Genomic DNA, 22,741 nt, shown 5'->3' with positions numbered 1-22,741 from the left:
ATATTGGGCTTCCTTGGTGGCTCAGATGGTAAAGAATCTGCCTGCAATGCAGGAGACCCAGGGTCGAACCCACTCCAGTGGTCTTATTAAAATATAAAGAACTACAGTTTATTGTAAATCATTTAAAAAATCACACTTTTAAAGGGAATTCTTTTGGATAGACATTTAGGGAATTTGCTTTATATCAGCATTTCAGGTAGAAGAAGCTAAACTATCTCTTTCCAGTTTAAAGTTTTTTTAAATGGTCTAAATTAGAGGGGACCCTTTTTTTTTAACTGAGGGACAGACACTTCAAAAAGAGGGCTAGGTCCATTAGGAATTTGGGAAAACAATTCTTGAAAGAACATGAGTTTTTCAAAGTCCTGCAATAAGAGCTTCATTTACCCTAAATATCTATAATTAAAAAAAAAAATCAGAAAGTTTGGTGGTTTAAGGTTTTCATGTGTTAGGGTGTGTGGACAGAGGATTTTAGAAAATAATTGAAAGGGTCCTTGGGTGGTTAAACTGGCATAGTACAGGTAGTTCCCAAATAAAAATTATGCTCTAAAAGTTCCGATGTATGTGAAAGTATTGACAGTATTGTCTACAAAGGGAAATATTACTGTAGGTGCGCCCTAACTCTGGTTTGTTCTCCCAAAGCTTGTAGAAACTACAGGGGTCTGAAAAGGTAGTCACACCCTCATCATCAGTACTCACGCAGGGCAACCTCCTCCCCGCTGCACCCTGCAGGCCAGAGCACAGGACCAGTTCTGGTTTGCCCGGCAGTGGGGCCTGGGCCTCAGCACGCGACTGAAGTCAGATTGATGAGTGTGTCGTGAGGGAGTTCCACGTCACGAGTGTCCCATCGTTTGTCTGAGAAACTCGAGTGGCGTGTGAAGGTCAGGGACAGGGGTGGGTGAGCGGGGTGCCGAGAACCCCGTGAGGGCGCTGGGCGGAGGCGGGTGAGCTGGCAGCACGTCCCTGCTTTGTCTGCTTCTGCTGCGTGTCTGCCTTTGGGTGGTCCTGGCCTGGAGGAGGAGGGGACCCTGGTCCTGGGCCAGGGAGGTGGCGGGAGGTCCGCGGCCCCCAGCTGAGGACACGGGAGTCCCACGGCGAGTGTCCCCACAGCTGGAGTGTCTCTAGGTCACACGTGTGTGAAGTGGGCCTGGTTGGTGGCGTATTTCTAGAAATATGTAAAATACTCATTTTCTAAAAACTGGAGTAAATCTGAACTTTATCCAATATGTTGCTGGGCTCACAAAGAGATAGTAAGCGTATGTTGCTATTGTTCAGTTGCTTAGTCGTGTCTGACTCTGCGACCCCATGGACTGCAGCACACCAGGCCTCCCTGTCCACCACCAACTCCCGGAGTCCACCAAACTCCAGTCCATCGAGTCGGTGATGCCATCCAACCATCTCATCCTCTGTCGTCCTCTTCTGCTCCCGCCTTCAGTCTTTCCCAGCATCAGGGTCCTTTCCAATGAGTAACCATATACTTATTTTAAATTATGCTTTTAATAACACAAATAAATACAAATGAGTGACAAGGGAATAATTGGACTACCTGTAGACATAAGAGATGCAGGTTCGATCCCTGGCTTGAGAAGGTCCGCTGGATTAGGACATGGCAACCCAGTCCAGTGTTCTTGCCTGGAGAATCCCATGAACAGAGATCCTGGTGGGCCACAGTCCGTGGGGTCGCAGAGTCAGAAATGACTGAAGCAACTTAGCACACAAGCATGTGCATGGACCTAACAGTGTGGCTAACGTGCTGTTGGGAAGGTTTCAAAAATTACTTACTAGGTGGATCTTTTGAACATGATTCTGTCCATTAAACATGACTTTGTGGTGTGTCGTATAAAAGGACCATTTAAAAATCTCAAAGATGCCTTGGCTTTGAATCTATTGTGCCCCCACACTGGCTATAGCTGTTCATGATGCCAGTGTAATGAATCTGCAATTTTAAACTGACTGGTAGGGGTTTTAAAACTATATAAAGCCCAGTCCTTTATTTCGGTTGTCACCACCAACATTTTGAGTGCTCATGTGTATTTTAAATTCAAGCTCTGAAAGCTTAGTGAAGAAAAGATGTATTCATTCTCAGGAGCAGGTCTTTACCGACCAGGGAAGTTCAGACGGTTGGATTATCTGGGTTATCCCGGACGTGTGTCTGTTGGCCCTCACGTTTTGGGGTAGACTGATGTAATGGTGATGGCCTTCCATCTCCATACGCTCCTTTATCAGCTGAGGAGAACTGAACAAATAAACGAGGTCACTCATCTTTCATAAGAGTTGCAAATATCACAGGTCCAACTGCTCTGTCATAGATGCTACGAGAGTCTCCAAACATCTTTTTCTAGAAATTTATTAGAAATCACATGAAATTAATGGGCCATTGAATGAGAAATATTTATTGACAAGGGATTTAATCTTAGAGTTAACTGTCCTGAAGGGATCTAATGGGCTTGTACTTTTACTGGAATAATTACCATACTGGCTCAGTCTGGACCAGACTGGAATCTAAGTTCAGTCTTCCCAGTCTAGGAATCCCAGGTAGTGGAATCCATCTGTCAATGCAGGAGATTCGAAAAAGAGCAGGTTCCATCCCTGGGTTCGGAAGGATTCCCTGGAGAAGGAAATGGCAACCCACTCCAGGATTCTTGCCTGGAGAATCCCATGGACAGAGGAGCCTGGCGGGCTGCAGTCCCTGTGGTTGCGAGAATCGGACACCACTGGACACGCACGCACTGTGCTGTTAGCCTAACAAATGCCTGAAAAAAAGTAAATGTTCTCTACAGGTGACGAACATTTTCAGAACAGGCTTAATAAAAACGATATTAAAAAGAAACCAAAATCTTAAGCCCACAAAACAAAAAGGTGAAAGAAAAAACAAGGAAAAAAATGCTATAACTTGTGAAACTTGTAGATTAGTAGTGCTTTGGTGGGTTTTATTTGCATAGTTTGGTTTTGTGGCTCAATAGAGAAGTAGAAGTAGTTGTACAGAGATGATTCTTAACGTTTTTGAAGATTTTTCTGTTAGTGTGCGTTTAGGCTCTCCATATTAGATTTTTTTTCAATTCTGTATTAAAAGTAAGCAGCTTAATTTCTTATTGTAGAATTGAGCTATTACACAGTTATCAGTGTATTCAATTTCTAAACACATTGAAAATGAGGGGAGAAAATAAAAATATTTTTTAAAGTATTAAGCCTTAAAAAACTTGAACAGTTAAACCTTACTCCGAAGGTTGGCACTGGGCCTTTAGAATATATTTGCTGCTTTTTACTGTATTCTCAAGTAATTTTTTACATTAAAATATAAAACAGGTTTTATCACGCGGACATTAAATGTTTTCCTGTGAAGCCACGTCAGTGTCTCCCTCGGCTGTGCTCGAGGGGGATGTTCCAACAGTTCTACTTGGTTCAGGTGAAGATTGCTGCAACGAGACAGGATGTTGTTGTATATTTCTTTGTTACAAACTGAAGCAGTCCAAACCCCACCCATAGCAAATTAAGCAAAGCATAGTTTAAAAATGAATATCTGGATAATAATGTATTTAAAAATTCCAGCTGCTGTTAATATGACTCAAATGTCCGCAGAAACTTAAATATTTAGAGACAATTTTTATGAAATACATTTTCTCAGAAAGTTCCCTATAATTCAAGCAATGCATTGGGAATTCTGCCTTTTCAAAATCACATGGTATATGTAGTTGTTGCGTATTTTCTAGTTTAAAAAGCAATTTTATGTGGTACTGTCTGGTGATCAACAATGTAAAAACAGTATATAATGTATAATCAGAAGAGCTTAAATCTGAGCTGCCATTGGTTTGTAAAAGTGTGTACATTTAATAGGCAAAAGAGTTTGAATGAATGTGATATATGTGAAGTGAATATATTATAGTCTATTTTTTGCCATAAAATAAATATTGCAGCAAGATATTATTTGTGTGTGAATAGTACAATTACAGCTGTTTTGTCTATTTTTTTTTCATTTTAGTTCTTATTGCAAAAGGTATGTAATTAGTCCCAGTTCTCCAATGGGTTATTTTAAATTATGTGCCAGACAATAGATGTTTCTTTTAGTCGTTTACAGGCATCACACATTTCCACCATCATCAATCACTTATGAGTTAGAATGCCTCGTCAAAATAGCCAACTTTGTTAATCAGCACATTCGTGGAACAATTAATATATTTGAAGAATAAATATTTATGTACTTCCCTGCAGGTTGGCAGAGCTCCTCACACAATCATGCCTGTAGTGCAACTTGTTGTTAGTTGAGTGTCCACTTAACTTATTTTGTTGTTCAGTTGCTCAGTCGTGTCCGACTCTTTGTGACCCCATGAATCGCAGCACGCCAGGCTCCCTGTCCATCACCAACTCCCAGAGTTCACTCAAACTCACGTCCATCGAGTGGGCGATGCCATCCAGCCATCTCATCCTCTGTCGTCTCTTTCTCCTCCTGCCCCCAATCCCTCCCAGCATCAGGGTCTTTTCCAATGAGTCAGCTCTTCACATCAGGTGGCTAAAGCACTGGAGCCTCAGCTTCAGCGTCAGCCCTTCCAGTGAACATTCAGGGCTGATTCCCATTAGGATTGACAAGGTAGTGCGATGTGTCATTAGCTGAATGTCCACTTCACTTATTAACGGGCTTGTTTTTGGATCAGCAACAGCAACATTGAAAATGTGTTGAAATCCAGATTCTGGAAGTATATCCCATGTCTAAAAATTCTGAATCAGAAACAGTATGAAAAAGTCATAAATGTTCAATATAGACCACAACTTGGGATTCATGACATAGCCAAGCTACAGTCAATAGGTTGACTATGTCTTTATTTAGACCATTTTTATTAGGTTAATGATATTTACAATCATGGTCTACTGATGGGCCCCCAAAGATATCCGTGATCTAGTCCCCTGAAGTTATGGATGTTTTACATGGCAAAAGGGACTCTGCAAATGCGATTACATCAAGGTTTTTGAGATGAGATTGTCCGGGATTATCCAGGTGGGCCCAGAGGAACCACGGGGTCTTTCTCAGAGGGAGGCGGGAGGGTCACAGTGAGCAGAGGCGTGATGAGAGAAGCAGAGGAGAGAGATTTGAGGATGCCACGCTGCTGGCCTTGACGATGGAGGCACGGGCCACAGGTGAACGGATGCAGGCAGCCGCTGAAAACTGGAAAAGGCGAAAAACACATCCCCAGAGCCTCCAAGCAGAACGCAGCCCTGGCCAACACCTTGGCTTTATGACTTCTGCTTCCAGAACTGTAAGTTGGGAGGTTTTATTTTAAGCCATTGCATCGGTGGAACTTGTTACAGCAGCAACAGAAAACTTATAAAATAATATTCTTCACAGGAAAAACAATGGACAACTCACCTTTAAAAAAATTGTTTCCATTTTTTAAAAACTTGAGGTATACTTGACTTACAGTATATGTGTTTAGGTGTATAACACAGTGATTCCCAATTTTAAAGGTTACACTCCAGTTATGGTTACTAGGAAACACCGGCTGTGTCCCTGTGCTGTATAATAAACCCTCGTTGCTCATCTATTTCACACCCAGCACTTCGTGCCTCTTAGCCCCCTGCACCTGCGTAACCCTCCCCCACCCCTCTCCTGGCTGGTAAGCACTAGCTTTTTATATATGTTTCTTTTTTGTTATATTCCCTAGTCTGTTGTATTTTTTAGATTCCAAGTGTAAGTGATAACACAGTATGGGCTTTCTCTGATTTATTTCACTAAGCATAAAACCTCCAAGTCTATCTATGTTGATGAAATGGAAATTTTTCATTCTTTTTTATGACAGTCGTATTCCATCCAGAGAAGGCAGTGGCACCCCACTCCAGTACTCTTGCCTGGAAAACCCCATGGACGGAGGAGCCTGCTAGGCTGCAGTCCATGGGGTCGATAAGAGTCGGACACGACTGAGCGACTTCACTTTCACTTTTCACTTCACGCATTGGAGAAGGAAATGGCAACCCACTCCAGTGTTCTTGCCTGGAGAATCCCAGGGACGGGGCAGCCTGGTGGGCTCCCGTCTATGGGGTCGCACAGGGTCAGACACGACTGAAGGGACTTAGCAGCAGCAGCAGCAGCAGCAGTATTCCATCACACACACACACACACACACAAATACATATTACATATATATACTCACAACACATCTGCTTTATCCATGCATCTGTTGATGGACTCTTCGTCCATTCCGCGTCTCAGCTATTGTAAATGACGCTACGAACGTTGGCGTACGTGTATCTTTCACGCATGTAAATGACCCTACGAACGTTGGCGTACATGTATCTTTCACTGCGTGACTCCTTTTCTTTGGATATACCGTCCGCAGTGGACCTGCTGTGTCCTGTGGTGGTTCTGCTTTTCGTCCTCCAGAGCCTCCGTACTGTTCTCCGCAGTGACTGTGCCAATTCCCACTCCTGCCAAGTGTTCGAGGATTCCCTTTTCTCCACATTCTTGCCAGCACATGTCATCTGTGGTCTTTGAGAAGACGGCCATTGCGACAGATGTGAGATGCTGGTCTGTTCCAGGGGCTGGGTCCAGAGGCTGGTGTCAGGCCATCCACGTGTTGGTCCGTGGGACTCAAAGAGCTCGCACAGTGGCTGTCCCTTGGTGCCCGCTGACGGGTGAGGCCGGCCCTGGGGCCTGAGCAGAAGCCTGGGGGCGGGGGCGGGGCCCCGGCTGGTGGCAGGGGCTCAGTCCCGTGTCCTCTGGCTGAAGGCGTGGGGCTCCAGTCCACTGCTGTGCGCTGGGGTGAGGGGCCAGGACTGGGCCCACTGCGGGGCAGCACTGGGCTCCAGGGCAGCTGTGGGCTCAGGGGGATCTTTAGGCAGCCTGTCTAAGGTCCCCTGAGGAGGGCATGGCTACCCACTCCAGGATTCTTGCCGGAGAATCCCCTGGACACTGGAGCCTGGTGGGCTACAGTCCATGGGCTCGCAAAGAGTCGGACAGGACTCAGCGACCAGACAACAGTCTGCAGGTCAGTGGGGCTGTGCCCCTGCCCTGCTGGCCGTTTGGCTGAAGTGCCCCAGTATTGGTGCCTACAGGCTTGTGGGCAGGGGCAGAGTTGGGTCCTAAGGCTAATAAGCTAGAGACAGATAGATAGATAAAGTCGCTCAGTCGTTTCCGACTCTTTGAGGCTGCATGGACTAGCCCGCCAGGCTCCTCTGTCCATGGGATTCCCCAGGCACGAACACTGGAGTGGGTTGCCATGCCCGCCTCCAAATAAGCTAGAGGGTGGATTCCAAAATGGTGCTGGCCGGCACCAGCGCCCACGTGGTAGAACAAGCTCCCCGCATGCTGCTGCCAATGCCTGAGTCACCAGGGCAGGCTCCCGCGGCCCCCTGCCTCTCCAGGAGACTCTCCAGACTGGCAGGAATGTCCAACCCAGACTTCATTCCGATTATTGCTTCCACCCTAGGTTCTGGAATATGAGATTTTGTGTGAGCCCTTTAAGAATGGGGTTCTATTTAGGACTGAGTTTGAGACTCCTGGGAGCCAGCTATGCTGGCCTTCAAAGCCCAGACATTCTGGGCATCCATCTTCCAGGTGCAGGACCCCTGGGCTGGGGAACCCAGTGTGAGGCTCAGACCCCTTGCTCCTCGGGGAGAGCCTCTGAAATTGTAACTCTCATTGGTAGGTTGCCCACCTGGGGGGTATGCGATTTGATTATATGCAGCTCCCCCCTCCTACCCATCTGTGAGTCCTTCTTTATACTCTTTATACCTTTAGGTGGAGAAGATCTTTTTTTGTAGGTGCTCATATTTTTCATAGGTGTTCTGTAAATAGTTGTAATTTTGGTATGCCCATGAGAGAAGGTGAGCTCGGGGTCTTTCTACTTTGCCATCTTGGCCCACCTCAACCCACCTGTTCTAAAATCTTGGAAGGTGAGTGTGGAACCCTAGCATCCAGGACTGCTAGGCATTTTTGCCTCAAAACTTGAATGTTGGTACAGGACAGTTCTCAAGGGAATAAGGGTGGCTTTTGGAGCAAAGCTTTCTTTACCCCAATTCAAAGTGTCTTCTCCCTGGCCTTGGAATTCAACACACGGCTTTGTTTTGGTGGGGATGTGCCATTACCGGATGCCCCTGCTGCTTTTAAGAGTCTGGGCAAGGCATCATGCTTGTGAGCATCTCCTATCACCAGAGTGTGAGTTTAGCAGACGGCTTTCCAAGACTATACTAGCACATGAAGGGTGATGAGGGGTCCCCACTTCTAGGTGTAGATTATTTAACTTGTAATTTCTAAAGAGCCTAAGAATTAAACTAATGTTAACTTTGGCATATTAAAACTAAGAGAAATCTTTGGATCATGTAATCTGAACTCTTTTTAAACAAAGGCCCAGAATAAAGTAATTTGTTGGTGACCACACAGCTAATTCAACCACTTGAGGAATTGTCATCTTGCCCCATAAAAGCTATTCTGATCTTTTCTAATTGTTTTCACTGGGGGAAAAAAATGTGACTTTTTAAAGCTTCTTAGGAGAATGCTAATTTATATTTTAAACCATTTGAAATGTGAGCAAATGACATTTTCATGTAATTTAGCAATTTGCTACATTGCTCCTTCTAAATGGGGAATTTGCCCTCTGAGTGTAAAGAGAGGAGGAAATATGTGTCCTGTTTCCCTATAACCTTGTCTAGAGCTAAACATCCCCTCCAGGTCAAACTGTCTCAGTGCATGAACAAATGCATCCGTTCTTTGAGGATCCAAAGAGAAACAGGTTCTTTCTCTTGAGAAGCCCAGCGCCAGGACGGGAGACCCAAGTGCATTCTAAACAGTATGATAATTCGCACGGCAGATGTGGAAGGTCTCACCCAGAGCAGGGGACATCTGTCGGAACAGCCGCTCAGGGTCCCCGTGTTACTTTCCCTCTGGGCTGTCAGTGCAGGCCCCAGGGGCCCCAGAGGGGAGATGGTGTTTGGAGCGGAGGGCAGGTGCAGGGGCAGAGAGGGGAGGGGCCTATTTGGGAAGAAGCAATTAAGACGCCGAGGATGCTTGGGCGAGCCTGGCGAGAGATGAATTGGGAGGAAAGCATGACTTTATAAACAAATGCAAAGGCGCCTGTACCTTTTCTGGTTAGCAAGAGGAAACTCAGTTTGGCTTGTGTTTTAAAGAAGGGAGTGTGACATGGTCTATTGGTCTGTTTGACAATAACAGTAGCAGCCTGTGAGTCTTTCTCTAAGAACCTCTTTAACTTCTTACAACCCTGCAATGAAGGCTCTGTAACTACCCGGTTCAACACATGAAAAGCAGGAGGAAGGTTAGTAACCAGCTTAAAGTCACAGCTCATAAGGATCAAACCTGAGCGACTGGGCTCAAAACACTCATCAATGACTCTGCAAGTCAGAGAATGAGCTGTAGGAGAAGCGGAGGGAAAGAAATTAATATCTGATCTGAGACTAAGCCAGTGTTTCCCAGACTTAACCATTTACTTCACCTTTACAGAACCTTGGGCATCTGAGAACCACTTTTAATGTTTCTTTAAACCAAAAAAAAAAAAAAAAAAAAAAAATTTCTTTAAACCAGCTCATCTCTTTACATTTTACAGGGAATCCTGAGGATAACAACAACAGAATACCCTAAAACATATAGTCAGGATGGGTCATGGGCTCAGAGACAAGAGGCTGTACCCAGAGTTGGAAGGCAGAGAAGACGGACGTGTCGGAGCAGGCAGGGAGTCTGGGGCAGGGCTCCAGGTGGGGAGGCGCAGCAGGAAGGCGGTAAGCTCCAGCGGAGGGGGAAAGGGGGTGCGGGCTTCGTGGTGGTGAGGCTGGGGCGGAAGGCAGGAGCCCTGGGGGCTGGAGGAGCGGGGGAGCCCCAGACGGGACGGAGCGGGGCACGTCTGAGTGACGGGAGACCCGGGCGGGCGCCAGGAAAGGTCACAGAGGGTGAGAGAGGACTGCGGGGTGCGGAGCGGAGTGAAAGGCGCTCAGTCGTGTCCCACTCTTTGCGACCCCACGGACTACGCCGTCCATGGAGTTCTCCAGGCCAGAACACCATGCTGGGCAGCCTATCCCTTCTGCAGGGGATCTTCCCGACCCAGGGATCGAACCGGGGTCTCCCACATTGCGCGGCGGATTCTTTACCAGCGGAGCCACCAGGGAAGCCCATATGCCTACTTTGCGTAACATATATTTATAAGTATTTCAAAGAATGGCTTTTACGTAATTATTTCAATAGATATTAATAATTATGCAAATGCAGTCTTTTAGACTTGTAATATTGAAATTTATTCTCTACACAATTTAGAAAATGGCTAATTTCTTGGATAAAACAGTATATTTAGAAGTCCGAAAGCCAAGTAAATCCCTATTTTGGACTTTTGACAGATCTTGGCAGTTTAGATTTTCCACAGTTGCCTAATGTGTACTTTGCATCTTTTGCTGTTGGGGGTAAGATGACAACTCCACGGTGAGAGCCAGGGGTTGGCAGGGCCAAGGAAAGAATGTGCAGGATGATCTGGGGCCTGACACTGGGCACCCAGCCCGACCGTACTGCAGGGTGTCCCCGAGCCTGGGTTCTGAACAGTTTCCCGTACTTGAGACTGTCATCCACCTACCACCAGAAACCAGTTCTAATACCTCCAGTGATACGCACCACCTTTTGGGAAACGCTTGTGTGGGCAAAAGAATGCTAAAAGCCTGAATTACAGAATGAGATACTTGGAGGGAATTGCTGAATTTCTAGAACGTTTGGGTTATCACCCACATTCTGATTCATCTTTTTATCCTCCATGGTGCCCAGGCATGAAACCGTTATCTAAGTTACTCACATATTTCCATTACTGTGAGTGGTTGAAAAGACCTCAGGAGAGATGAGTCTTCCGAGACATATCTGAGTTCAGTTAAGGATCAGACTGGGCCTGGTAGAATGTTCATCTGCACAAGAAGGGATGGCGTTTCAGTCAATAGGCCATCCAAGCTCACTGATTACTAGAAAGGCCTTGACGCTTTAGATACTGTAGGAAAGAGAGGAAAGAAATTAAAGATACTGTTGTTTAGTCACTAAGTTGTGTCCGACTCTCTTGTGACCCCATGGACTAGCCCGCCAGGCTCCTCTGTCCATGGGATTCTCCAGGCAAGAATCCTGGAGTGGGTTGCTGTTTCCTCCTCCAGGGTATCTTCCCACCCCAGGGATTGAACCCAGGTCTCCTGCCTTGGCAGGCAGATTCTTTACTATCTAAGCCACCAGGGAAGCCCCAAGATGACAGCAGACGATGCTTAATGTTTTAGAAGCTACTCCAGATTATAGGCCCTTCCCCCAGTGCCTGCAAAATCACTTATGTCTAGGTAAAATCTGTTCCCCTATAAAGGGACTTCAGAAATTGTGGTTCACAGGCCCTAAGGGGAGCTGGGTGATTCTCACTTTCTCGCATTCACACCCTTGTATCCTGCCTCTTAATGTGGGCAAGACCTGTGACTTTTTTTTTTTTTTTTAGAACATCTTTATTTTATAGCATCAGTAATACCCAATCATAAATTTCTGATTTTACAATGCTCCCATTTTTTTTTTTAATAATCACAAAATACAGGAAAAGAGGTAGAAAATTTTAAGGAATTCTATGGACAGATATGATTTTGCTTGTCATACCAAACTCCTCCAGTGGCAGACAGAAAGGTTTAATTAAGAAGTGACATGGGGAATAAGCTGATCCCAAGGGTAAAGAATATTTTCTATTTAAAGCACTATTTTTTTATGACAAAGAATATATTACAGACTGTGGTTAGCCTCTGTTCCAAATAAATGTAAACTGCCTAATTGCCAAAACAAAAAAGGTCTCGCTTTTTTCTTTTAACTCTATCTATAAAGGTAAGCATTGCATTTAGCTTCAGTTCAAACAGGTAAGCATGAATCATTTTTTCCAATAGCAAATTTAGCTTTACAAATATCTATGTATATTTAGCATCAGCAAAAAAGGCATTCATTTCAGAAGAATTAAAAATAGATCCTTTCTCCTGTTAATTTAGAAAACCCTGATTCAGATAATTTTTACTTTTCTGATTCTCATCATTATATTATCAAGTGAGAAAATAGAGTACTGTGTAATACACATGTGCGCTCCTCTGTGACTTGTTTTTAAACAAAAGAATATGGCAAAGGGGATGGAGGTCACTCCTGTGATGCACCACGTCAGGATTATGTTTTCTGAGACTCTGTCTGGCTAGAAGCGCCTCCCTCATTCTCCCCTGAGCCTTAGAGAGGCAGGCAGCCATGCTGTGAGTGGTCTGTGGAGAGGGCCACGCGGCAGGGAATGGGAACAGCCTCCAGTGGGCACGGTCAGCAGGAAACGGAAGCCTTCAAACCGAAAGCTTCAAGGAAAGACGCCCTGCCAACCACCTGGGAGAGTCTGGAAGCAGAAGCTACCCCCATGGCCCCAGCCGAGCCCTGGCTGGTAGGTGTGTGAGACCAAAGGCAGAGAGGACCCGCCTAAGGTGTGCCTGGACTCTTGATCCACAGAAACTGTGCGATAAATAATACATGTGTGTTGTTTTAAGCTGCTAAATTCACAGTAATTTATTATACAACATAGACAAATACAGAACTCTTAACATATAAAAGTAAAAAAAAAAGAATATTGAATGATTGGCCATTTGGGATATTTATTGGTGAAGATCAGACATCCAAGATCAGTCCTCAATGCTCATTTCCATGATTCTCAGCGTTGGTCCTTCCACCTCCTGACTGTCTTTGACTCTGCACAGCTGAACAGCAGGCACGAGCGCCGTGCTGAGGCAACACAGCTCCGTGGAGGCCTCCGCCCTCTCCGTGTCACTGTCGCCCTCAATGACGCTCACGGAGGTCTCCTGGTCTAGCAAACTGTCTGACACGCTTCCATTTTTCTCATCCCAAACTGAAGTTTCAAGATTTGTTTCCTCATTCACCTGTTGAATGATAACCTCTTCTGAATACTTTGATTTATGGATGGGGAGGAAAAATTCATTTGAAGAGACTATCTCATTCTCTTCCTTTGGTATAGTCAATAACATATTCAAAGCTTTTTGGTATTCCTGACGTTCCTGTTGAATGATTAAATCTTGTTCACTTTTATTTTCATTTTGTTCTAAATTCTCAGCCTTTTCAACATCACATAAATGCAATGTATCCACGCTGTCTAGCTTTCCTGAGTTTTCCTTGGACATGCAGCCTAAGTCCACCTTTAAGACATGTAGCAGCTGGCGCATTTTTTCCTGGAATTAAAAAAATACAAGAGTAATTATATTAATTAGGCGACTCAAGGCTGCTGCAGCGCTGCTCACCTCCGTGGGGTTAATACTGCTTCCTCCTCATTCTGCCTGTATCTCCCCTCTCCCCACATACACAGAAAGGGCAAGAGAAAAAAAGTGTCTGCTTTTAATGCATTCTTTGAGAGAAAGGTAAACTTGCAAATTCTTTCTACATTAGGACTTTTGTTCTAAAGTTAAGACAAACCTCCTCCAAATGATGTTTATTTTGTTTTATATGTCTCTCAAACAGTCGTTCCAGAAACCTACAAATGATAAATAAAAATGTTAATGGTCTCAAAATCAGAAAACCAACTAAATACAGAGAGTCATGCCATAACTAAAGTACTGAAGGCTGGAAAGTCTGTTTTAGATGACCCTTTTTCTTTCCAAAGATACACGCTATAATCCTGTCTGTTCTATCAGGCTCTCCAGTGTGGAAGCTAGTATGACTTCTACTATGTTTAAGTTAACAGATGCCAATGTCTCTTCTGAGAGACTGCACGCTGCTTACATTTCTGTGAAATAAACTGTTTGACATGAGGTTGTAACGCCCCCCCCCACTAAAGAGCTCTGTATCCTTTTTCTCTCACAAACACCAAAAGCCTTCCCTCCTCCCTTTCTCTGTCACATACACTCATCCTCCAAAAGCAAACTCTAAAGAAAATTCTCTTATAAAGCGTTACTTTACAATGTTTCCTAAATTATACTTGAAAAGATATTCCACTCAGGGCAAACTGACATAGTAAGTTAAAGTTACCACTTACTGTGGACTTCCATGGTGGCTCAGATGGTAAAGCGTCTGTCTACAATGCGGGAGACCCGGGTTCGGTCCGTTTGTGCTGGACACGTGATAATCATTATATCTCTAATCACGACCAACAGATGTGTACTCAGCCGCCTCAGTCGTGTCCGACTCTCTGTGACCCCGTGGACTGTAGCCCACCAGGCTCCTCTGTCCATGGGATTCTCCAGGCCAGAAGACTGGAGTGGGTTGCCATGCCCTCCTCCAGGGGATCTTTGCAACTCAGGGATCAGACCCAGGTCTCCTGCAGTGCAGGTGGATTCTTTACCATCTGAGCCACCAGGGATCCCCTGGAAGAGTATGAATTAAATGTTCTTTATAATTTATATCAATTATAAGAATACGGTCCCCTAAGAAAGCAATATAATTTTCATTTCCTAATATGTGAAAATAAATAAAATTAACACCAAAGAGTTTTTAATGTACAGTTCAATGATCACAATACAATTAAAAAAATCTAACCTGTTTGAAAATAAACCTAGTTTCAAAATTTCATCTGTTACATCTTCAATGAAACTCAGATACAACAGTTCTTCTTCACTGTGAAGGCAAAGTGATATACAGCATAAAAGTTACTGCTTATTAAAAAAAATTACTGCTTATTTATGCTGAAAATTAGAGGATGCGTAACTACCTATACTGAAATATCTGTACTATTACAAACGCACTTCCATCTCACATTATCAAGAGGAACATTATAAAACAAATATATGTTTACTTTCTCAAATTATGCAAGGATATTTACTAAAGATGAGAAAGTATTCCCTGATAGAGTAATATTTCATAGATGTCTGCAACGCTGATCAGGCAATAAAAAAGCAGCAGGGATTAAGTAAAACAAAGCAACCAGGCAAAAGGGCAAGAGGGCGACTTAGGGGTGACCCTGTGGGGGCTGGCCATGTTCCTGACAAGCATTTTAAATGTCCTCAGGCTCCTGGCCAGGTCGGGCCACAGAGGCGTGAGTCCCTCTGTGAGGCAGAAGGGAAAGAGGAAGGTCATCCAGAGAAGCAGGAACCTCAACGACAAAATCCTCTCCTGCTCCGAGGAGAGCATCTGGTTTCAAGGTGGAGAAATTTATTGAGCAGAAAAAAATATTTTTTTTTCTTGACAAATCTGTAGATAAGGAAAAATATTTGAGTAGAAAAAATCTGTGTACATACATATAGTGCTAATTTTTAATTACTTGGGTACATTTCTCTGTTATACTCTTATGAGTTATATATTTTAGTAGCTATTACACAAAAAGTAGGGTACTATTACAAGTTTGATCTTAATTAGCTAAAAATCAGTGAATTGACAGAAAATGTAAATAGCAAGTAGCCCACCAGGATCCTCTGTCCATGGGATTCTCCAGGCAGGAATCCTGGAGTGGGTTGCCATTTCCTTTTCTAGGGGATCTTCCCATCCCAGGGATGGAACCCACGTCCCTGCATTGGCAGCTGGGTTCTTTACCGCTGAGCCCCCAGGGATGCCTAAAATCACTTCAGTTACGGAATAAGTCAACGTTAAGGGGAAGAGTTAACTAGCACACCAAGCAGAAGAGTACTGCATAAAAATTATGCTTTGAAACCAATTCACAGGCAGCAAATTTGAGAACAAATGAAACGCTATAAAAATAGATTGCTTTCCCTGAAAAAAATGCAGTCCCAACTAAAACAACTTTCAAGCTCAGAAGTATATTATCTGTAAAAAAAAAAAAAAAACTGGTGAGGTTAAAAAAAGCCCAAGAACGGTATCCTGAGCTACCAAAAGGCTGCACTTCTCTAAATCTCATCTTATTATTACTTATAAAAATTATGGGTACTGATTATAAAAAATTAGCAAGTATTATTAATCTAGGGGCCAATTTTCATTAGACATAAAAATGAAGTGATTAATAATTATTTCAGATATTTCAGGATAATATTATCAATAATATTAACAAGAATCATTAATAATTCTCTCAAATTTGCTGCTAAGTCGCTTCAGTCATGTCTGACTCTGTGCGACCCCATAGACGGCAGCCCACCAGGCTCCCCCATCCCTGGGATTCTCCAGGCAAGAATACTGGAGTGGGTTGCCATTTCCTTCTCCAATGCATGAAAGTGAAAAGTGAAAGTGAAGTCACTCAGTCGTGTCCAACCAACCCTTCGTGACCCCATGGACTGCAGCCTACCAGGCTCCTCCGTCCATGGGATTTTCCAGGCAAGAGTACTGGAGTGGGGTGCCATCACCTTCTCCGTCTCTAAAATTTAGTGTGTACTATATGCAATGGCACCCCACTCCAGTACTCTTGCCTGGAAAATCCCATGGACGCAGGAGCCTGGTAGGCTGCAGTCCATGGGGTCGCTAGGAGTTGGACATGACAGAGCGACTTCACTTTCACTTTTCACTTTCATGCACTGGAGAAGGAAATGGCAAGCCACTCCAGTGTTCTTGCCTGGAGAATCCCAGGGACGGGGAGCCTGGTGGGCTGCCGTTTATAGGGTCGCACAGAGTCGGACACGACTGAAGTGACTTAGCATAGCATAGCATACGACCAAACCCCAAAGCTGGTTGTAAAGAAAAATTCATGTTCAATCTTGACTTATTTAATAAAAATTTGTGAGCCTTAATTCTTCATTTCCACTAAGCAAAATGAGGCAGTCAAAGAGCTCTTACTCAGAATATATTTTTCTCCCTGAAGGAGGCTGCAGTGAATATTGACATACTGCCCTGGAAAAAGAAAATTAGAATATCTGAACAAAGCAATGATTGGCATACAGTAATACATTAGTAATAAACAGGTTTCAGAATTTCAAAGCACTTGTCACATTCATTATCTAATCTTTAGGATAACCCTGTCAAGTATATTGGGAAGATATTACTGTTCTAAACAAATCACCAAAGGGCAGAAAGGCTAAGTAACCTGCTAAAGTCATGTGTTAGTAAGTAGCAAAGACAGATTTTTTAAACTAGTCTTCTAATTACAAATTCGTAATCCTTTTAAAAATTGTACTGCGAAACTTATCATGTAAAAAGGATAATCAATTTGAATAAGGGTAAAATATAAATGATGTTGGAAACATTTGGAAACATATTTTCCTATGGAAAAAAACTGTAAGCTGGCCATTATGATAAATTCCGTGTGTTATTCAGTTATATCATCATTAGTTAATTCCAAGCTTTCTATTCACAGGTATATTCAATTATAATATTTTACTTCTTTTAAAGAAAGCTAAGAGCCAAAGAATTGATGCTTTTGAACTGTGGTGTTGGAGAAGACTCTTGAGAGTCCCTTGGACTGCAAGATCCAACCAGTCTATCCTAAAGGAGATCAGTCCTGGGTGTTCATTGGAAGGACTGATGCTAAAGCTGAAACTTCAATACTTCAGCCACCTGATGCAAAGAACTGACTCGCTGGGAAAGACCCTGATGCTGGGAAAGACTGAGGCGGGAGGAGAAGGGGACGACAGAGGATGAAATGGCTGGATGGCATCACTGACTCAATGGATGTGAGTCTGAGTAAATTCCAGGAGTTGGTAATGGATAGGGAGGCCTGGTATGCTGCAGTCCATGGGGTTGCAAAGAGTCGAACACGACTGAGTGACTAAACTGACTGACTAGGAAAGATGACTATCGCTTTCTTGAAGTCATTCTTTATATTCACTGCAGACTGGGCTCAACTGATGAGAGCTAAAGCATCAGGAATTTCTAGACAGAGCAGTTAGCAATAACCCCTTTCCTCTCCCCCCAAATCCCCACAAAGCCTTGACAGGTGAGCTCTCCCCAAGGAAAGGCCTAAGGAAAGACCCGGGCCCGAGGGATTGCATGTGCTTGCTTCCAGTTTGCTGTAGGATGTCTTTGATTCTTTTTTTCTTAAACCATTTACTTTTTATTTATTATCTTCCTAGTTTCTGGCTTGTCTCTAGTTGCCTAGAGTGAGGGCTACCCCAGCTGCAGTGTGCAGGCCTCTCGCAGCGGTGGCCTCTCCTGCTGCAGAGTGTGGGTCTGGGCCTGCGGGCCTCAGGAGCTGTGGCTCCCGGCTCCAGAGCACAGGCTCAATGGTTGTTCCACTCGGGCCTAGCTGCTCCCTGGCAGTGGGGTCCTCCCGGACCAGGGGTGGAACCCGTGTCTCCTGCACTGGCAGGCACGTTCTTTACCAATGCTCCACGAGGGAAGGAGACCTCCTCTAGGAGGTCATTCTTGATCTGTGAGTCCTTTTTTCCCTTCTACCACCTTCATCTCATATCCAAACTCTGACACTGGAAATGCATTTGACAGTTAAAGCTATCAGAGGCATTTTTTAGGCTCTATACGACCAACCACCTATCATTTTTATTTACAGGCAGTGTTTCGTAATTGTTAAACACGATGAATCATTTGAAAAAACAGTGCCTCCTCTACAAAGCATATGATGAGTGTTCAGATCACACATGACAAGTCCTCGAGTGGTAAGGTCCTCCAGCCCTATCTACGCCATGTGAACTGGCGAGCACCAGCGCTGCAGGATCTGTCTTGGGGAAAATTCTTTCCTGGATGAATAGTGACGGGAAAGAGTTTAAGCCAGGGTCCCCTCTCCCTTTAGTGAGGAATTAGCAGAATGAATCCATCTACACTTTTCTAGTGACTACCTACTTTGTAATATTTCCTTAGTACACTGAATTGCATAATACCAAACTAGACTGGAGTGCGTGTAGATGAACCAGGACTCACGCTGCCCTACGTCTGCTGCACAGGAAAGCGGTTAGATGCAGACAGGTGGGTACCTTGCCGAGGAGCACTGGAGGGCACCGTCTCTAACCTTGCCCCACGGTAACTCACGCCCTGGTGAAGGTGAAGGGGTTGTTCTTCCTTTGGTACCATATGACACACAACCAGATGCCTGGAGACACAACGAGAAGAATAAGTCTTTATTTTGCTTCAAACATATACGATGAAAGAAGAGCTAAAGCAAAACATCAAATTTCCAAAAATATTTGATGAAAGAGAGTAGAGATATCCAGCAGAAAAAAGTGACTGATGCCTTTAGGACAAAGGATATTTTAGAATTCATTTTTCATACAATCAAGACTTTTTTCTTAAATTTATTTAAAGATAAATCAATTTCTTATACTTTAATGTGGAATATTTTAAATGGTATTAAGTACCATACATATATATAAAGAGAAAATGAAATGCAAGTTTTAAGTTAACTTGAGAGTAAATATCCTGTTATTCAGAAACTCAAAACAGCCATCTGTTTCCAATGTTACCGAACGTGTAAAAGCAGTGGCAGCTCTGGCACTCTGAACAACACTAACAAACTTCTACTTTTACAGAACCCTGACTGGGGACCACGTACTGTGCCGAGCATATAATGATCAGATTTAACCTTGATAATGCTAATTTATGTGTAGTGCTTGACAGTGTTAAAAGTGCTTTTGAATGTTGGTCTGTCTACTGCAGCTGATACTCAAGTAGATGCTGGTGGTACTGACTATAGAGGAAGGGACATGCCATTTTCTTACAGGGTTACAGATACACCTTCGGAGTACAAGGTCATAAAAATGGCCTTCTGCTTAGTCTACTTAGTCACCTGTGGAGGTAGCCCTCTTCCTGCATCTCAAGCTAGCACAGCCGTCACTCACTGAGCCCAGGTCAGACTAGGTGTTTTACCTCCAACACCTGTTCCTTCCAATGATCCTGAGCATTAAAAGCACAATTTTCTAGATGTGGTAACTCAGCTCTCAGAGGAACTCATCTGTCCTTGGGCCTTAAGTGGCAGAACCCGATGTCACACAGCTATTAATGGCCGAGATGCAAACCCACAATCCTCTACCCACTTTCAGAAGGAAGGAGAAAAGCTGAGTGTGCTTATATTTTATTCTTCTATCCCTGAGTCTGTTTGTGATTTTAATAGACAAAGCATTTTCACAAACAACTTGAAAATTAGGATATTGTTGAAAATTTCAACAATAACTTGAAAATTGTATGATTAGCAAGTGCATGATTAATAAAAAGTTTATCTCAAAGTCAGACTTAAAGCTGTAACAGTTTAAAAGAAATGATTGCTAAATATTCAAAATACAAACACTAAAAAAGATTTTTACGATCTAGTAAAAAGAGCAAGCACAGGAGAATAATATCCATCTATTTTTATATATATCAGTGGCAACTCTTAAAAAAAAAAAGAAAATAGGCATAGAAACTAAACTTCTGTATAATTTTTTCTGGCTCCTTTAGTGATTTGAGTCTCCATCTTTGAAAAGAATTTAAGGTATTAAAAAAAAAGAATTTAAGATATTTTATTCATCCATCCATCCATTCAGCCAGGCAACCATCTAGAAAACACATTAACAACAAATGACTTAGCAGATTGGGCAGGATCCATCTGGCCACTCATGGAGAGCTATAACCATTTGTAAATAGGCAATACTTCTGTATACTGGTTATATCACATGCAAAAAATGTCACCAAGAGATTATTCTTCACAGTTCAAAGAGCTACACATATTCAATTAAGGCAGCTATAATCCTAACGTGTAACACAAAGAGGTCTCATTTTTATTACCTGCGTTACGTTCATTTCTGAATCTGTGGCGTTCTTGATCTCAACTGTCTCAAAATCAGATTTAAAGCTGTAATATTTTAAAAGAAATTATTGTTAAACCTTCAAGACACAAACACTGTGAAAACAAGCTTTACTATCTAGGGGAAAAAAAAAACTTGAGAGATTTCTAATGATACAACTGGGAAATAGATATGGTTTGGATCACATATGCTTCTTGTTCCTTTTTCAAATAGCAGCTAGATTTCAGTTGGATAGAATGGGGCTAGGGAAATGGGAACTATTATGTTGAAAGAGCTGTCAAAAACATAATCAGAAAAGTATGTTATTGGGTTGGCCAAGAAGTTCGTTCAGGTTTTTCTGTAAGACGGTATGGAAAACTTGAATGAACCTTTTGGCCAACCCAATATATTAGCTACCCAATATAGTAGGTTGGTACAAAAGTAATTTCAGTTTTTGCATTGTTGAGATTTGCCATTTGATACTGGAATGCATTCTTAAATAAATGTGGCTATGTTACACATCCTTTTAGTGTGCACACCTTGCTTTATGTTTTTTTGCCTATGACTTTTACTTGCTATTTATTTTATACGTACTCTATGGAAATGATGTTGGACAAAAAAGCAAATTTGAGTGATTTTCTTATTCGAGTTCAAAATGGGTTGTAAAGCAGTGGAGATAGCTCACAACATCAACAACGCACTTGGCCCAGGAACTGCTAACGGCTGTAAAGTGCAGTGGTGGCTCAGGAAGTTCTGCAAAGGAGACCGAGCCTTGAGGATGAGGAGCGTAGTGGCGGCCATCGGAAGTTAACAATGACCAACTGGGAGCCATCATCGAATATGACCCTCTTACAACTACTTGAGAAGTTGCCGAAGAACTCAATGTTGACCATTCTATGGCTGTTCAGCATTTGAAGCAAATTAGAAAGATGAAAAAGCTTGATAAGTGGGTGCCTCATGAACTGACTGCAAATCAAAAACATCATTTTGACACGTCGTCTTCTCTTATTCTACACAACAGCAGTGAGCCATTTCTCAATCGGACTGTGACGTACGATGAAAAGTCGATTTTATATAACAACCAGCGATGACCAGCTCAGTGGTTGGACAGAGAAGAAGCTCCAAAGCATTTCCCAAAGCCAAATTTGCACCAAAAAAACATCATGGTCACCGTTTGGTGGTCTGCTGCCGGTCTGATCCACTACAGCTTTCTGAGTCCCGGCGAAAACATTTCATCCAAGAAGTATGCTCAGCAAATCAACGAGCTGCACGAAGACCGCAGCGCCTGCAGTCCACGACAGCGCCCAACTGCACGCTGCGTAGCCCACGCTTCAACAGTTGAACAGATCAGGCCACAAAGTTCTGCCTCGGTTGCCATGTTCACCTAACCTCTCGCCAACTACCACTTCTTTAAGCAACCCGACGACTTTTCGCAAGGAAAAATCTTCCACAGCCAGCCCGAGGCAGAAAATGTGTTCCAAGAGGTCACTGAATCCTGAGGCATGGATTTTTAGGCTATAGGAATAAACAAACTAATTTTCATTGGCAAAAACGTGTTGACTGTAATGGTTTCTATTTTGATGAATAAAGATGTGTGTGAGCCGAGTTATAATGATTTAAAATTCAAGGTGTGAAACCTCAATTACTTTGGCAGCAACCTAACATTTGCTTTCATCATCTCCTCTTCACTTGAAGATCCTACCATTAGGTTTAATTTCTTAATTCTTTAAATGTATACAGACTGATGTTGTTATACTTCTTATGTTTAACCAGAGAAAAAGATACTAGTCACAAACTGTTTTTTACTTTTAAAAATAATTAAAACCTAGTACCAAATAAGTATTCATTTATATAACACTAGGAAAAACAATTACAAATCTGCTGACACTCAATACTTAACAAGATTTGCTTCTTTCTTTAATCATTTGGCAACCTTTAATGAATATTCATTGTGTGCCAGGTACTACTGTATATGAAAATATTACTGAGGCAAATTATATTTAATTTCCAGAAATTATCCCAATTGTCTACATTACACCTGAGGACTTGTTGCTGAGTACCGGCAGGCAAGGGAGCACAGGGGTAGTTAGACAACTGCTTTTTCTCCCTGCACACAGTCCACTGTTTTGCCATTTCTAACATAAATCAATGAACATATTTATACAAATGCTGTTTGATAACGTATTTTAAGGATTTTCTGGAAGTATATTTA

General features: G+C 43.0%; 1 protein-coding gene across 5 annotated transcripts in view; it reads right to left on the bottom strand.

Annotated features, from left to right (window-relative positions):
* Positions 1-12,479: 12,479 nt before the first annotated feature.
* Positions 12,480-22,741, bottom strand: part of SPATA7 (spermatogenesis associated 7) — a 35,915-nt gene continuing 25,653 nt past the window's right edge. For 4 of the 5 annotated variants that reach the window (XM_070797972.1, XM_070797973.1, XM_070797970.1 and 1 more), the window contains 6 exons: positions 20,531-20,597; positions 18,748-18,863; positions 16,661-16,714; positions 14,483-14,560; positions 13,424-13,481; positions 12,480-13,182 (listed from right to left, as the gene is read on the bottom strand). In XM_070797972.1, coding sequence (XP_070654073.1) covers positions 12,622-13,182; positions 13,424-13,481; positions 14,483-14,560; positions 16,661-16,714; positions 18,748-18,863; positions 20,531-20,597 — 934 coding nt within the window. In that variant the 3' untranslated portion in view covers positions 12,480-12,621. The remainder of the gene's footprint in view (positions 13,183-13,423; positions 13,482-14,482; positions 14,561-16,660; positions 16,715-18,747; positions 18,864-20,530; positions 20,598-22,741) is intronic. The other variant, XM_070797971.1, reaches the window with a different exon arrangement.

This window comes from Bos indicus, chromosome 10, assembly GCF_029378745.1.
Source record: "Bos indicus isolate NIAB-ARS_2022 breed Sahiwal x Tharparkar chromosome 10, NIAB-ARS_B.indTharparkar_mat_pri_1.0, whole genome shotgun sequence".
Taxonomy (NCBI): Eukaryota; Metazoa; Chordata; class Mammalia; order Artiodactyla; family Bovidae; genus Bos; species Bos indicus.
Note: the sequence above shows the minus strand (reverse complement) of the source record. Positions and strands in the feature narration are given on the sequence as shown.